Source organism: Phyllobates terribilis, unplaced genomic scaffold (genome assembly GCF_046119375.1).
Source record: "Phyllobates terribilis strain yellow unplaced genomic scaffold, ASM4611937v1 Scaffold_2__4_contigs__length_985480577, whole genome shotgun sequence".
Classification (NCBI taxonomy): domain Eukaryota; kingdom Metazoa; phylum Chordata; class Amphibia; order Anura; family Dendrobatidae; genus Phyllobates; species Phyllobates terribilis.
This window is the reverse complement of record NW_027362762.1, coordinates 50,399,912-50,417,569: the sequence shown is the minus strand read 5'-3', so window position 1 is coordinate 50,417,569 and position 17,658 is coordinate 50,399,912. Positions and strand designations below refer to the sequence as shown.

Sequence of the window (17,658 nt, the reverse complement as noted above, 5' to 3'; positions counted from 1 at the left end):
CTCTGATTGTTCCACTCCTGATTTTGGCTTACAAATACTGATGTAAAATACTGACCAAATACTGAATGTGTGAACAAGGCCTTAGAAGATCTGTTGCTGTGCATGTAAACCCATTCCTATGGGGATATAGTGCCAAACTCATGATGAAAGATCAGACCCTCTACGATCATTAGATGATGATTCCTGTCTTTTATGTCCTTGTGACATATAACATGGAAATAACCCCTTTAAGATGTCCGACCTCCACTCCTCTCCTTTGAAAAGAACGTGTTAGCCTAGTCCAGGACCAGAAAAATAATTTCAGAAACGGTGCCCCCTTCTGACCACAGGTTGTGTCTGGTATTAGAGCCAAGTGCCACATCCCTTCAGAGCTGCAATACCAGACACAGCCTGAGGATAACGGTGGCGCTGTTCCTGAAATAAAGTAGCCATGTTGTTTTTTCTCTAATCCTGGGAACCCCATTAAACTAAAGTTCTGATTTTCTAATTGTGCTTCATTTCTTCCCCATTTTTAGGATCTCTGCTGAATGGAAACCACGTTCAGCACACACACAGACACACACATTTGTAGTTTGTTACCTGGAGTGTTTGAATCCAGAAAAAAAAAGAGACGGAAAGCACATTCTACACAGATACACTGCAGCAAACCCTCAGCTCTGAAAAAAACAGAAGCGGGTTTCCATTCACACAGTTCGAGGTGTGACATATATATTTATGTCACCCTTATCGCACTGACCGCATTCCCTGCGTCTTGTTCCTAAGCGCCGCACTCGGCATACAACGTTGCTATGGTTTCCACAGCCGGACAGGAAGTCACGTGTTCAGCGCGGCGTGTTCTTTCTGCGTCACTTCCGGTGTGCGTCTGTCAAGGCTCTGGCCGCGCGGTGCCTGCTGGGAGCAGGAGAGAGGACTCTGTCACGTGGTGTTCGGCTCGGCGGCGCTCTCTCGGTCAGTCATGCTGGGAGTGTTGAGCAGTTTCCCGCCGCCCGAGGAGGAGGATGTGAGGCGGCTGCAGCCCGGGACAGAGGCGGTGTGGGGCGGGCATCGGCTGGGGACCGGGACCCTGTATATCGCCATAAGGTGAGAGGCAGTCGCCGCTTGTCATTACCTGTCTGCTCCCTTACCGGCCCGTGTGGATGTCGGTTGACCGGTTAGGCAGCTTCTCGCGGTGTCACCCAGGAGCAGCGAGAACAGTAAATGTCCTTCTGACAACTATGTCTGGTGCTCGGATCATTTCTGGGTTTTTTGTCCGTAGTCGGTTGTCATGGCTGAACGGCTCCGGTCTCGGCTTCTCCTTGGAATATCCGACTATCAGTCTCCACGCCATCTCCAGAGACACCGCCGCCTACCCGGAGGAGCACCTCTACGTGATGGTGAACGGCAAGATGGCCGGTGAGTATAGGGAACTGGGGGTATGCACAGCAGAATAGTGAGCGCAGCTCCGGAGTAAGGTATGTACACAGCGACTGCACCAGCAGAATAGTGAGCGCAGCTCCGGAGTAAGGTATGTACACAGCGACTGCACCAGCAGAATAGTCAGCGCAGCTCCGGAGTAAGGTATGTACACAGCAACTGCACCAGCAGAATAGTGAGTGCAGCTCTGGAGGATAATACAGGATGTAACTCAGGATCAGTAATGTAATGTATGTACACAGTGACTTCACCAGCAGAATAGTGAGTGCAGCTCTGGAGGATAATACAGGATGTAACTCAGGATCAGTAATGTAATGTATGTACACAGTGACTGCACCAGCAGAATAGTGAGTGCAGCTCTGGAGTATAATACAGGAGGTAACTCAGGATCAGTAATGTAATGTATGTACACAGTGACTGCACCAGCAGAATAGTGAGTGCAGCTCTGGAGTATAATACAGGAGGTAACTCAGGATCAGTAATGTAATGTATGTACACAGTGACTGCACCAGCAGAATAGTGAGTGCAGCTCTGGAGTATAATACAGGATGTAACTCAGGATCAGTAATGTAATGTATGTACACAGTGACTGCACCAGCAGAATAGTGAGTGCAGCTCTGGAGTATAATACAGGATGTAACTCAGGATCAGTAATGTATGTACACAGTGACTGCACCAGCAGAATAGTGAGTGCAGCTCTGGAGTATAATACAGGATGTAACTCAGGATCAGTAATGTAATGTATGTACACAGTGACTGCACCAGCAGAATAGTGAGTGCAGCTCTGGAGTATAATACAGGATGTAACTCAGGATCAGTAATGTAATGTATGTACACAGTGACTGCACCAGCAGAATAGTGAGTGCAGCTCTGGAGTATAATACAGGATGTAATATACATTTTTAGCCTTTTTTATTTGTCTTGGATATTTCTCTTGTAGACGGTGATGGAAAAGAAGCAAATATGAATGATCAGGGAGAAAATAATGGGGAGGAGGAGGATGATGACGACGATGATGATGAGGAGCCAATCACTGAAGTCCGCTTTGTTCCTGAGAATAAGTCTGACTGTAGGCATCTCATTGGTGGATTTGGATCATGTGATGTTTCTTGTCTCTGTACTCAGTCTGCTGTGTCCTGATTTCAGTGGAGGAGATGTTCTCTGCCATGTGTTACTGTCAGGCCTTCCACCCCGATCCCGAAGATGAGGATTCAGACGACGACTTTGAAGGAGAAGAATATGATGTGGAGGCACACGGTGAGCGCCCCCCATCTTCTTATACTAAAAGTCTGTTGTATAAGGAGAAATTCTGCAACTTTCTAACCTGCTTTGTGCTTATGTGTTGCTTTCAATCAGTGGAAAGATTTTACATTACATTTGTTTGTTGGAAAACCTTTTGTTGACCGTCTTGAAAATCCAGTGTGCGCTCGATCCATCAGCAACATCCTTCTGTTGCCGCAGTAGATCAGAGAAGTTTTTGTGTGTACATGTTGCTGACAGCTGCATTTAAGTGCCGCAGTCCTGCCTGGACATCAGTTTGGACGGCCATTGGCTTCTCTGCTACCCGTTATCAGGGAACCGATGGGTTGCAATGAAAGCAGAGGGCCGGCTGAATGCCCCGGGGTGGAGGCATCAGGGGTCAGTGGATGGTCTCGTCCGCTGGCCCGGCTGTCTTCAGAAAGATCGCATGGACCAGGGTTCACCCCACTGAACACCCGTACTCCTTCCCTGTGGGCCTAATACTGCTCGGACAACACAGGGTGAGGGTATCACAGTGTTGCAGTACTTTATTGAACCACCAAACAGACAATAACATAGAACAGACCCAGCAAATACCCAAGAAGGTGCAAATTACAGAGTCTCACCGTTCCGCTTGCTCGCGGGGATTAGAGCCGCTGCGAATTCGGGGCCCCCAGAGCTGACTACCCCCACTTTTATTGGGCTCCCACAGAGAGGCGGTAAAGACACGCTTTGGAAGCTGACAGTCCATTGAGGTACGTGACCGGAGGCTCCCACCCTGCTTCTCCGAACTTCTCCATGTGTTCAGTGGTGGTCAATGGAGCTGATCTTTAGCTGGCTGGCCTACTGTAGAGTGTCAAATCTGTGTACCTCTTGATGGAGCCAAGGTGTCCTGGCTGCTGTTCTGTACCGTCTCCTTGGAGAAGGATATAGATCCCTTTTTATACCCACATCCGTGGTTCAGACTGTTGTCCACAGGTCAGGGGGAAGGTGGATCAATCTGCATAGTTTGTTCACTGTTTGCAAGTCAACAAGCTACATGGACTTGTACAATTGGTAATCTACATATTAGGAATTATCGATTGTTCAATGTCCCTGTCCTCCAAAAATAGCAGTACAATAAACTGTAGGAGCTGATATAAGAGGTAAATGGCAGCCATTCAACAATCCATAAACATCAGTTCAAGAGTCAACGTTCAGAACTGTCTCCTGGCCTACTGAAAATATATGTCTGGCATAATTAAGATTAAATGCGGTGTCGTCACACCCTGGGCCTGTCGTGTGATCTCCTCTAGGACGTCCAGCCTGTGTCCCGGGTGTCATGGCAGACAGTGATTCTCAGCATATACGCAGTTTACAGAGTGGATTAATTTACTTTATATTTTGATTGGACACTTCTGAACGCAGCGATTCCAAATATGTATTTCTTTTTGTTTTATTTTTAATGGGGCAAAAGGGGGTGATTTGAACTTTTGTATTTTTTTTATATTTTTACTGTGTTCAGTGGTCTCCTTAGGAGACTTGAAGCTGCGATCTTCTGATCACCTGTACTACATATAGCAGGTCTTAAGTATTGCTATGTGGAGCAAAAATCACGATCTCCTATGAGCGCCGGTCAAGAGCCGGCTTTCACAGGAGATTCACAACGACAAGCATTGGGGTCTTCTGCTGACCCCCGGCTGTCATGGCCACCCATAGGCACCCCGCGATCACATGACTGGGGCACCGATCAGCGGGACTTGTGACGCGCTTCCAGCTTGTACGTGTTAAATGCCGCTGTCAGTGATTGACAGCAGCATTTAATAAATGTCATCGGTCATAAAGAGGTTAAATACAAAAAAAAAAATGCATGTAGGGTATCCGCGTAACCTACTGACCTGGACAATCATATTACCAGGTAATTCTTACTGGAGAATGGACGCCGATAAAATAAAAACCCAGAAAAACAATTGTGGAGTTGCTGTTGTGTTTTTTTGGGAGGAGGGGGAGGGGGTTTCACTTAACTTGCAATTTTTTTTTTTTTTTTTTTTTAGTTTTTCTTTCCCAATTTTCCAGTAAATTGTAGGATAGATCATGTCATTCAAAAAATCAAGCCCTCGTATGACATTGTCAGCGGGAAATTAAAAAAAGTTACAACTCTTGGAAGAAGGGAAGGGAAAAATAAAAGCGCCAAAACCTAAAATTCGTCACACAGGATTTTAGTGGTAAAGATGAGCTGAAGTTTGTGGATCCATGTTTCGTCGTGTAAAAATAATCACTTTTTTTTTTAGTCCTAATACCATCTATAACTAATAGATTTGTTTTTGCTTTGCTTCCTCCAGAGCAAGGACTGGGCGACATCCCCACATTTTATACCTATGAGGAAGGCTTGTCCCACCTCACCTCCGAAGGTCAGGCTACTCTGGAGCGGTTAGAAGGCATGCTGGCCACCTCCATCGCCAATCAGCACACCATGGCCGGGGTCCGCACTGAAGGATCGGCGGTGGATTATGAAGGTAACCTTAATGGCAGGAGTCTTCTCATTGACACGACTTTTGGCATCAGATATTGAGGCATTCGCACAAGGCCTGCAGTGTAATTCAGCAGCGCCCATCTCATCCAGACCTTATTTTTTGCGGGACGAGTTGTACTTTTGAACGACATCACTGGTTTTACCATATTGTGTGCTGCAAGACGGGGGAAAAAAATCCAAGTGCGGCGAAATTGCAAAAAAAATGCAATTCCACAGTTGTTTTTTGGGTTCTTTTTTTACCACGTTCACTGATTGCTAAAACTGACCTGCCATTATTATTCTCCAGGTCATTACGAGTTCGTAGATAATAAGCATGTATAGGTTCTCTTTTATTTAAGCTGTGAAAAAAATCCAAAGTTTGCTATAAAAAAAAAACAAATGCCATTTTTCGGGATCTGGGGCCGGGTGAGAGCTTACTTTTTGCGTATCAAGCTGACATTTTTATTGATACCATTTTGGGGTACATCCAATGTTTTGATCGCCTTTTATTGCAATGTTACGGCAACCAAAAAAACGTAATTCTGGCGTTTAGAATTTTTTTTCTCGTTACGCCGTTTACCAATCGGATTCATTTTTTTAGATTGATCGGGCGATTCTGAACTCGGCGATACCAAATGTGTATGTTGTTTTTTTTTTTTTTTTTTTTAATTATTAACCCCTTTCTGACGTATGACTTAATAGTACGTCTTGGTGACCTGGGCCGATTGGACCAATGACGTACTATTGGGTCATATGGCAATCACGCGCGCGCACACAAGCGGTGCAGGGCGATCGCCGCCGGGTGTCAGCTGATTGTCACAGCTGACACCCAGTACTATGTGCAGGGAGCGGTCCCGCACCGCTCCCGGCACATTAACCCCCTCAATGCTGCGATCGAAGGGAAGGTGATCGGGATACTCGCCTCCTCTTCTGGCCTCCAGCGCTGTCTGACGCGGTTCCCAGATGTTGCCATGACGACCCGATGTCTTCATGACAACATCCGGGTCACCAGACAGCAGGAAGATTCTTTGGTCATGTGCAGTACATGACCAAAATATCTTCTCACTGTGCAGCACTGACAGCCTGTATAGCACAGGAATGGTGCTGCATTACAGGAGATCAGAATAAAAAAAAGTCCCAGAGTGGGACACAAAATAAAAGTCAAAAAAGTGTTAAGAAATGGAAAAAAAAACTAAAAAAAAATTGTAAATGTATAAAAAAAAATCCACCAAAAATAAAAATATAATGTACCCATCAAATATTATTATGAAAAAAAAACAATAAAAGTACACATATTTGGTATCGCTGCATCCGGAACGACCTGACCTGTAAAACTGTCCCACTAGTTAACCGCATTAGTGAACACGGTAAAATATAAAGCATTGTTTTTTTTATTTTTTTTATTTTATCATCTTACCGCCAAACAAAAAATGAAATAACACGCGATCAAAAAGACGAATATAAATAAAAATGGTACCGCTGAAAACGTCATCTTGTTCCGCAAAAAACAAGCCGCCATACAGCTCCATCAGCCGAAAAATAAGTTATAGCTCTCAGAATAAAGCGATGCAAAAAAATATTTTTTTCTATAAAATAGCTTTTATTGTGTAAAAGCGCCAAAACATAGAAAAACGTATAAATGTGGCACTGCTGTAAACGTACTGACCCGAAGAATAAAGCTCCCTTATCAATTTTACCACACGCGGAACAGAATAAAAACAATTCTGGAATTGCTCTTTTTTGTTTATTCTGCCTCCCAAAAATCGGAATAGAAAGCGATCAAAAAATGTCACGTGCCTGAAATTGGCACCAATAAAAACGTCAAGTCATCCCGCAAAAAAACAAGCCGTCACATGACTGTCGGCCAAAATATGGAAAAATTATAGCTCTCAAAATATGGCGATGCAAAAACTAGATTTTACAAAAAAAATGCGTATTTTAGTGTGTGACAGCTGTCAGTCATAAAAACCCCATATGATTCTGGTATCTGTGTAATCGCACCGACCCGAAAAATAAACTCGTCTAATCACTTATACAACACGAGGAACGGCGTAAAAAATAAACGCTAGGGCTGGGGTTGGGGTTGTGCTAATGTTAGGGTTGTTTTTTTTTTTTTTTTTTTTCAAAAGTAAAAAAAAAGATGACGATATGGCGACTAGTGTTGAACGCAAGTGCTCGCTACTTGAGTATGCATTGAGCATGGCGGGTGCTCGAGTCTCTGCCCCATATGCTTCCTTGCCAAAAAAAAAACCTTGCAGGGATTGCCTGCCATGCGCGAGCGATCCCCGCATGGTTTTTTTGGGTGTCTAATAACCGTGAACCATGCGGGCGGAGACTCGAGCATGTCACTCGAGCACCCGCGATACATGGTGCATACCCGAGTACCTGATGCAAACTCAAGTAGCGAGTACTTGCGCTCAAGACTAATGACAACTTATTCAATATGATGAGCTAATGTTATCCAATTCTGTGTCGTACCTCTGGATTCAAAATGTTCACTATACCCCTTGCTAAAATCCTTGAGGGGTGTAGTTTCCAAAATGGATTCACTTGTGGGGGGTTTCAATTATTTAGGCACATAGGGGGCTCTCCAAACGCAACATGGCGTCCGCCCTCAATTCCAGCCAATTTTGCGTTCAAAAAGTCACACAGTGCTCCTTCACTCCTGAACACTGCCATGCGCCTAAACACTGTATTTTCCCCACATATGGGGTATTGGTGTACTCAGGAGAAATTGCACAACAGTTTTTGGGGTCCATTTTTTCCTGTTACCCCTGTGAAAATAAAAAAAATTGTGTCTAAAGTAACATTTTTGTGAAAAAAGTTAAATGTTAATTTTTTTCTTCCACATTCCAAAAATTCCTGTGAAGCACCTGAAGGGTTAATAAAGTTCTTGAATGTGGTTTTGAGCACCTTGAGGGGTGCAGTGTTTAGAATGGTGTCACTTTTGGGTATTTTCTGTCATATAGACCCCTCAAAGTGACTTCAAATATGATGTGGTCCCTAAAAAAATGGTTTTGTAAATTTTGTTGGAAAAATCAGAAATCGCTGGTCAATTTTTAACCCTTATAGCTCTCTAATAAAAAAAATTTGGTTCCAAAATTGTGCTGATGTAAAGTAGACATGTGGGAAATGTTATTTATTAACTATTTTGTGTGACATATCTCTGATTTAAGGGCATAAAAATTAAAATTTTGAAAATTGCAAAATTTTCGCCAAATTTCCGTTTTTTTTCACAAATAATCGCAAGTGATATCAAAGAAATTTTTCCACGATCATGAAGTACAATATGTCACGAAAAAACAATCTCAGAATCGGGGGGATCCGTTGAAGCGTTCCAGAAGTTATTACCTCATAAAGTGACAGTGGTCAGAATGGTAAATATTGGCCCGGTCATTAACGTGCAAACCACCCTCGGGGGTAAAGGGGTTAATGGGGTGAAAGGGGGGTGATTTAAACTTTTTATTTATTTTGTTTACACTTTCTGCTTGCTTCAATAGTGTCCATAGGAGACTAGAAGCGGCAGTTGTCTGATTGCTTCTACTGGATACAGGCGATGAGCAGATCGCCTCTATGCAGTAGAAATGCTCCTGTGCTATGAGCTCCGACCGCTGCTGTAGACCCAGGATTGTCATGCCCATGCATTGGTGACCTGCGATCATGTGACGGGGTCACCGATGGGCGGGGCCCATGCTGCACTTCCGGCGCGGCGCTGTTAAATGCTGCTGTCAGATTGACAGCGCCATTTAACCAGTTAACAGCCGCGGGTGGTTCGCGATTCCACCCGCGGCTGTTGCGGGCACATGTCAGCTGTAATAATCAGCTGACATGTGCCCGGTTCAGTGCGGGCTCACCGCCGGAGCCCCCGCTGAACCGGCCTTTCCGAGCTGGTGCGTACTATTACTGACCAGGTCGGAAAGGGGTTAAAACAAGATGTGCATGTGCAATCTATCTCCTGTGGTTTTGATGTCAGAGGTTGCCGCACCCTCGCTGTAATGCCGCCTTGTGTTTTCTAGATGGCATGGACGTGGAGGCTGCACCCACAGAGGCCGGACAGTTTGAAGATGCAGATGTTGATCACTGATCGGTCGCACTTAGGTGAGCACAGTAACGTTAACTATATTCCTGTAAATGTTGCATGTAATTGAGCTGAAAGGAGGAACCAAACAGCCCACCCAAAACACCCCTCAATGAGTGCCAATATGGCTGTCAGGAAGCCTTATGACACCGCTCCATGCAGGATAAGCGTCCCACTTTGGGTATTCAGGTACCTGACACCTGAGCTCCTGATCCCGGATATTTAATTCTTTGGCATCTATGTGGTTTCAAAGGGAAGGTGCAGCTTAGATCAACCCAGCCCCCTCCAACTGCAGTGACATTGCCAAGGAAATCCCGGAAAGTTGTCATGCCAGCAGAGGAAAAAAATGTCTGCCACACACACACATGCCTACTGGGCCCCGACTATGGTCGCCTGATATAAAATAAAGTTGTAAAGAGTGAGCTGCAAAATTGGTAATGCTACATCCATAGCCACAACTTTTTTTTTTTGGTTTGTTTTGTTGTTTTTCGTGCTCTTCTGTCCCTCGTTGGCGCGCTCGCCCCTCTGTCGCTTTTCCTTCTTATTCTTAAATATCCCCCTCCAAAAGGAAAAGTCAATACTTGTACCAAAATGATGCCAATGAAAATGTCAGTTGGTAGGTGGTATGTACCCCCGTTACATCTGTACTAATTTTCCTGGATATCACCCCCTGTATATTCCTTGAGACCCCCGCACTCTTGCTATGCAGCACTCCGTCCATCCATGTGCTGTCTTGCAATGTGCGGCTGATCACACAATCCCTGTTACCCCTTCTGCTGCTCTCCATTGCATTCACCTTTCCAGCGTCGTCATGTCTGTAACAATCCTCTGCTGTATCCTCAGGTGCAGGAGGTTTCGCCGTATCCAGCTCCAATCACCATGTGCCACCATCGTCGTTTCATTAGACTTCAGTCATTCCGAGGATCGTCCGCCTCCTGGACCCTCCGCGCCAACTCATGAGAAACAGATTTATTTTTTAGACTGGAACTAATAGCTGCCAAGTGCGGATCCCAGCGACCTCCCCCGGGTTACCAGACGCCCAGAATCTCCTGCAGAAGCATCAATTAGGGACCGTAGCGCTTACTAGGACTGTAGTCTCCAGTCACCTCGCGCTGGATTATCTGCTTTGGTTTATTTTGTTTTTCTATAACCTGCTGGACCTTAATTTGGAAACTTGAGTCCCTTCTCCATTTAATAGGATTTTGGACTGGAGGGCAACGAGCACTTCTCTAGAACCCGACTGTATTTGTAAGAGTTCTTAATATGGTCTAATAAACTAGGTTTTGTATCAAGCGGTGTCGTGACCTTTCTGCATTTATAGCCTCATTCACATGGTACAAATACAGATCTGGGGGGAGGGGGGGGTTTATTTCAGGTATGATGTGTCCACTCCAGAGCCCACATCCACGATACATGGCTGCCATGTATTTTTTCTTTATTTGGAAAAATTATATATAATCTGTGCCGCCTCTCGCGCTGGCTCCTGTGCCGCCTCTCGCCCCAGAGAAAAAATACTGACCAAATACTGATAGTGCGGCCGAGGCCTAAAACTGAAACACATTGGAAGCATCTCCTCACAACATGTTTCTCCGCAGCTGTGGCTTCATCAGGAGATGAAATAAAATGTGACTGTAATAATAAAGTACTATTTTATTTTTTTTAATTTCTATTTTTGTGTACTATACAATCAGCCCCTTTTTCTCCAATTCCCTCCACGACAGCACCACCTGGTGGTTGCCTCCCCATCCTAATTAGGGACAGGAAACACAAGAGGTTAAATAGCCCCTCCCCTATACTATCCCCAGTGTTTTCCTGTCCCTATGGGATGAAGAGGTTTCCTAGGGTAGCTGTGGCCGGCGAGCAGTGCCCTATTAGCATACCTGAGCCGGGCTGCAGGGATCGAGCGCCTCTGGCCTTCCTCCCCTGTTAGCTCCCGTTCCCTCCGGAGCGGAACCTCCTCTCACTCTCCTGCGCCTTCAGGTAAAGCTGAGTGGGTGGTGGGCTGGGAGCCTCCCATAGCTCCCCAGCCAGTAGGTTAATCCTCCGTCCTCCATGGCAGCGTCCAGCGCCCATGCAGGACGCACCGGAAGTACGCAGTGTTCGGCCGGCGACGTCACTTCCGGTTTGCGTTCCACATTGGAACGCATGGGGCCGCGGCAGGAAATTTGAAATCAAAACCGCGTTTTCTTTCCCTAAAATGGAGGACAACTTCCACCTGATTGGTGGGAGTCGGCGCTGGATCTCTCGGCCCAGCTGAGAAGACACCGATAAGGTAGGACAGAAAATGTCTGTTTCTATGGAAGGTGTTGTCTCAAAGCCTGCATCTGCAGAGCCCGGTGCGAACCCAGCCCCAGTAAGTACTCCTGGGATAGGTTATTCCCCACTCTCTTGAGCAGGATCCAAATAGTTTTTAAATAAATCTCCCCTTATAATTTTAGGGAGACAAGGATCCTGTACCGAAAGTGGGTGAAAATACTACAATACACAAATGTGGCATTTGTAGAAAAAAAGCTTACCTCGGGCCATAAGAAACCCCTGTGCCAGAGATGTACGGAGAATATTGTGAAAGAGGAACAGTCGTCCCTTATGGAAGAAGTTAGGGGAATGGTCCCGCTGGAAATAGTCCTCACTAGCTTCCTTCTCAGTCCTTCCAGCAAGCGAGGGCTGAAGGTCCTTCCCCGGCCAAAAGAGGACGTATCCAGTCAGGGATACTTCAGACTCGGAGAATATTTCTATGGAAGAGCTTGAAGAGGGTGACCAGAGTGCAAATCGGGAAAGTGAAGAGGACAAAAAGTACTATTTTTCGTCAGAAAATATGGAAGAGTTGTTATTGCAAGTGAGGGACACTATGCAGGTGGAGGAAGAGAAGAAAACCTGTACAATCCAGGATGAGATGTTTGGGGGCTTAAAGTCAAAGAAAAAGCTAGTGTTCCCTGTGCACGACAATATCCGTAGTCTCGTCATGGATCAATGGGCGTTTCCGGAAAAAAGGTTAAATATTGGTGGAGAAATGAAAGAGAGATTCCTGCTAGATGAGAGTATGACTAAAGAATGGTCAGAGATTCCAAAAGTAGATGTTCAAGTTGCGAGGGTGGCGAAAAAGACGACCCTTCCATTCGAAGACTCCTCCCAACTAAAGGATCCAATGGAGAGGAAGATGGACAGCCTGTTGAGGAAGACAAGGGAAACATCTGCGGCTTCCCTGAGGACAAATATCGCCTCAACTTGTGTAGCACGATCCATGTTCCTCTGATTACAGCAATTAGAGGATCATCTCTGGAAAGGTACTCCTAGGGAGGACCTTCTTGCATCTCTTCCCCTACTGCAGAAAGCCACAGGATTCTTAGCGGATGCCTCTGTAGAGTCTGTTAGAATTGCAGCAAGATCAGCAGTACTAATTCCACGAGAAGGACTTTATGGCTGAAAATGTGGAGCGGAGATGACGTGTAAAAATCAAAGCTTTGTTCCATCCCGTTTAAAGGAGAATATATGTTTGGTTCGGCCTTGGATGAGCTATTAGAAAAAGCATCGGACAAGAAAAAAAATCTACCAGAGCCAAAAGTTCCAAAGAACTTTAGGAAGAGGCCATTTCTTCCATCTCAGCAACAGCAATCGTTTCACTATAGAAGCAAAGGAAAATCCGGTCGCTGGTCTTACCCCAAAGGTGGAAGAGGGAAGAATATTTTTCAAAACTCAAGACCAACAATGACGCCAGGAAGGTAGGAGGCAGGATTTCAAGTTTCCTTCCACAGTGGCGGCTAATATCAACAGACAGAAAGATACTGGAGATAGTGGAAACAGGAGTCAAAATCGACTTCACTGCTTACCCACCAAGAAGAGTAAAGATAACAACCTTGTCTTCCTCAAGATTGCAGAAAGTCCTAATATCAGGTCTTCAGGATTTACAAAATGCAGGAGTAATATCAACAGTTCCTGACAGAAAACGAGGAGGAGGTCACTATTCTCGAATATTCTTGTTTAAAAAAAGGCATCGGGTGCCTACAGGATAATTCTCAATCTGAAACGTCTCAACCAATATGTAAAATACAGAAAGTTCAAGATGGAATCCTTAAAGTCCACAATTCCACTGATTGGAGAATAATATTTTGTGATGGCAACAATAGACCTGCAAGAGGCGTACTACCATGTGCCAATTCATCCTTCTTACAGGAAGTTCCTCAGATTTGCTGTAAGCCAAAGTCAAAGAATACATCATTTTCAGTTCAATGTGCTTCCCTTTGGGATTTTGTCTGCTCCCCGCTTGTTCACGAAACTCATGGCGGAAGTGGTGATTTTTGTAAGAAGACAGGATATCAGTATCGACCCATATTTGGACGATTTTTTTTATTAATGGCTCCCTCAGTCCAAATATTGGAGGAGCACCTCCCAGATGACGCTTCATACTCTGGAATCATTGGGATGGCTGATAAATCGCGACAAGTCTGATCTACTTCCCTCCACCAAGAACACCTTTTTGGGGATTCTTCTAGATTCCCAGCAGCAAGCCTCGTTTTTGCCAAGGCAAAAGCAAATTCAGCTGAGGTCGAAAGTCCGTGCACTAATGAGCCCAGAACAAGGTCTCAATAAGATTCGCCATGTCCGTCCTGGGGACCATAACCTCCTCTATTCAAGAGGTACCTTGGGCTCAAGCACATACAAGAGTTCTCCAGAGCGTCATCCTTTCCCACTGAGACAGATCTCGAAATTCTCTCACAAGCAGGATTCATCTACCAGAGCAGGTGAAAGTTTCTTTAAGATGGTGGCTTTGTCCAAGAAATTTGGAGAAAGGAAAAGTATGGTTTCAGCATCCGTTTATGTCAGTCAAGACAGACGCCAGTAAGAGGGGATAGGGAGCCGTAGTCTCCCAGGTGGCCTTTCAGGGAATTTGGTCGCAAGAAATTGCGGATCAGTCCTCGAAGTTAAGAGAATTGAAAGCGGTGGAAGAGACCCTTCTGGCAGCCGAGTCCCTACTCCAGGGGTCACATGTCAGAATATACTCGGACAATGACAACGGTAGCCCACCTGACACATCAAGAAAGCAAACAGAAACCTGCAATTAATCTCAGCAAGGATCTTTTGCTGGGCAGAGCTTCATCTCCTATCCCTGTTGGCTCTGCACCTGAAGGCCTCCGACAATTATCAGGCGGATTTATTGAGCAGAAGGGACATTCATCTGGGAGAATGGAGTCTGAACTTGAAGATATTTCATATGGTTGTACAGAAATGGGGAAATCCAGAAGTGGATCTGTTCGCAAACCCCGAGAACGCGAAAGTAAAAACCTTTTTCTCCCAGGACCCCAAGGATTCGGCAGCGGGGGATAGACTCGTTTGCTCATCCTTAGAATGTCAGACTCGCGTATGCGTTTCCCCCAACTCCATTGTTACCAAGGACTTTACAAAAAAATCAGGGCCGAAAGAGTAAAAACAATCCTCATAGCTCCAATGTGGCCCAAAAGAGCATGGTTCGGAATATTGAACAGTTTGAAGGTGGCCGATCCATTCCTCAGATACACGATCTGCTGCATCAGGGTCCGATCTACCATCCGACCCCTCAAAATCTCTCCTTAGCAGCCTGGCTTCTGAAGCCACCATCCTAAAAGCCAGAGGCTTTTCAGAAGAGGTGATCCATACACTGCAGAAAAGCAGGAATCAGGTCACGAACTCCACTTATGGAAAGATCTGGAAGACCTTCAAGCTGTGGTATGACATCATATACTACACTGTGTTCCAAATTATTATGCAAAAAGTGTTTAGGAGTGATAAGAGTTTGTTTGTCAGTTAAACTCATTGATGGTGATGTGTGTCAGGGCTCTTTATATCACTGTAAGCAATTGCAGACACCTGTGCTAGATAGTTTGGCAGGTGTGTCCAATGAAAGGCAAGACTACTTAAGAAGGCTGTCCCACATTATTAAGCAGCCTACATTTTCTGCCAAAATGGGAAAGAAAAAGGATGTGTTGGCTGCTGAGAAGCAACAAATTGTGGAGTGTTTAGGTCAAGGCGTGACTACAATCAGCATTGCCAAGACACTTCATCCTGATCATCGCACAATCAAGAAGTATGTAGCTGATTCACAGTACACACGTGTGCGTGCTGATAAGGGAAAATTGAGGACTCTTTCCTACAGGCAATTACGTCAGGTTAAAAGAGCAGCGGCAAAAAAGCCTTGTCATAGCAGCAGACAAGTTTTTGAAGCTGCTGGTGCCTGCAACGTCCCCCGAACAACAAGATGCAGGGTCCTTCAGAGGTTTGCAGCTGTGCGTAAGCCATCCTGTCGACCTCCTCTATCCACTGCACACAAGCAGAAACGGCTCCAGTGGGCCAAACAATACATGAAGACTGATTTCAAAACTGTTTTGTTCACGGATGAGGGCCGTGCAACGCTCGATGGTCCAGATGGATGGAGTGGAGGATGGCTGGTTGATGGACACCCCACGCAAACACGGCTACAGCGCCAACAAGGAGGAGGTGGAGTAATGTTTTGGGCTGGAATCATGGGGCGAGAGATTGTCGGCCCTTTTAGGATCCCTGAAGGGGTAAAGATGAACTCCATAATGTATTTTGAGTTTCTCAAACAGCACTTCCTTCCATGGTTCAAGAAGAAGAACCGTGTATTCTGCAGCAAGATCATTTCATGCATGATAATGCCCCGTCTCATGCTGCACATAAAACATCTGCATCTCTGGCTGATATGGGCATAAAAGGGGACAAACTTATGGTGTGGCACCCATGCTCCCCTGACCTCAACCCCTTTGAGAACCTTTGGAGCATCATTAAAAGGAGTGTCTATGATGGCGGGAGGCAGTTCACATCTAAGCAACAGCTCTGGGAGGGTATTCTGTCCTCATGCAAAACAATTGAAGCAGAAACCATCCAAAACCTGACAAATTCAATGGACGAGAGAGTTCAGAAGCTCCTTTCGAACAAGGGGTCCTATGTGCAAATGTAACATCACCTAGAATAAAGTTTTGAGTTGAAAACTGTCTGATTTCAGTTTGTAATAACCTGCTAATGCTTATAATTTCAAAAATGACCATTTTTTTGTTCTTTATTAAAATGAAAAGGTTGAAAACTCTGCTGTGCATAATAATTTGGAACATGCATTTTGAGTGCAGTTTGAGTGTTTTATTTTTAAAAAAATATCCTGTTATCATAGGCAGTTTGTACAAAAACCTTTCAATTGTACTCGAATAGTTATTTGACTGGAAAATTACAATGACTGCAATTCATATAGGTAATTTGGGAAAATCTGAGAATATTATTTGCATAATAATTTGGAACACAGTGTAGATCCTTTTCAGCCGAATATATCTAAGATTCTGGATTTTTTGCAAAACGGTCTGTCTAAAGGATTAAGACCAAGCACTCTTAATGTCCAGATCTCGGCCCTAAGCTCCTATTTTGATACTGACTTGGCCCAAAACAGATGATTAGGAGATTCATGACTGCAGGATCACAAATGAACCCGATGAGAGCAAGAAATGTTCCGCCTTGGGATCTCAATACGGTTCTTAAAGGTCTTACCATGCAACCTTTCGAGCCAATAGCTGAATCTCCAATAGTCAAGCTGTCATGGAAAGCAGCATTGTTGGTAGCCCTGATTACAGCTAGGAGAGTGGGGGAGATTCAAGCACTTTCCATCAGAGAGCCTTACTTTTGAGTTCTGGAAGACAGAATCATCCTCCAGTTGGAGCCTTCATTTCTTCCCAAAGTCTCATCTGAATTTCATATGTCTCAGCCTATAATCCTTCCATCCTTTTGTCGTGAATCCATCAAATAGCGAAGAGGAGTTCCAGTCGCTGGATGTTAGGAGGACTATCATCTTCTACTTAAGTCAGACTGAGTCCTGGAGAAAGGATCACAGCCTATTTGTACAATATGGAGGCACCAACAAAGGGAAGAAAATCTCCAAAAACACGCTGGCAAATTGGATTAAAAAAGCGATTTGTGAGGGCATACAAAAATCAAGATTTACTTCCTCCAGAATCCTTGAAGGCTCATTCCACCAGAACTATGTCTGTCTCCTGGGCTGAAAAGCCTAGCGCATCCGTCGAGCAGATTTGCAGGGCGGCTACATGGTCATCTGTCCATACCTTTGCTAAACATTATAGATTGGATGTAATGTCAAATAGAGACCTGGCATTTGGAAGGAAAGTCCTTCAGGCGGTTGTCCCTCCCTAAATTCATTCTTTGGTATTGCTCCGGGTGGTGCTGTCGTGGAGGGGATTGGAGAAAATAGAATTAGTCTTACCGGTAATTTGGTTTCTAAGACCCTCCACGACAGCACGAGTAATTACCACCCTTTCTTGATTTATGAGGAAAAACTCCTTAATGTTAATAAAATATTATTGAAGCATTCATCTTGTGTGGTCCTTTGAAAACACTGGGGATAGTATAGGAGAGGGGCTATTTCACCTCTTGTGTTTCCTGTCCCTAA

The 17,658-nt window shown here is 44.9% G+C and overlaps 1 protein-coding gene across 1 annotated transcript; it reads left to right on the top strand.

The window, feature by feature from the left end:
- The first annotated feature begins 828 nt into the window (after nucleotides 1–828).
- On the top strand, nucleotides 829–10,513 carry CLNS1A (chloride nucleotide-sensitive channel 1A). The gene is made up of 7 exons (XM_073661676.1): nucleotides 829–1,080; nucleotides 1,256–1,392; nucleotides 2,354–2,482; nucleotides 2,560–2,670; nucleotides 4,974–5,147; nucleotides 9,160–9,241; nucleotides 10,065–10,513. Exons 1-6 carry the CDS (start codon nucleotides 956–958, stop codon nucleotides 9,225–9,227), a joined length of 744 nt encoding a protein of 247 aa, XP_073517777.1. The 5' UTR covers nucleotides 829–955; the 3' UTR covers nucleotides 9,228–9,241; nucleotides 10,065–10,513.
- Nucleotides 10,514–17,658: the final 7,145 nt, after the last annotated feature.

What these genes read in the sequence shown, in the direction of transcription:
- CLNS1A (XM_073661676.1), top strand. Translation starts at nt 956, where the DNA reads ATGCTGGGAGTGTTGAGCAGTTTCCCGCCGCCCGAGGAGGAGGATGTG. An exon ending in GGTGAACGGCAAGATGGCCG is followed by an intron (nt 1,393 to 2,353) that starts GTGAGTATAGGG and finishes TTTCTCTTGTAG; the next exon opens with ACGGTGATGGAAAAGAAGCA. An exon ending in ATATGATGTGGAGGCACACG is followed by an intron (nt 2,671 to 4,973) that starts GTGAGCGCCCCC and finishes TGCTTCCTCCAG; the next exon opens with AGCAAGGACTGGGCGACATC.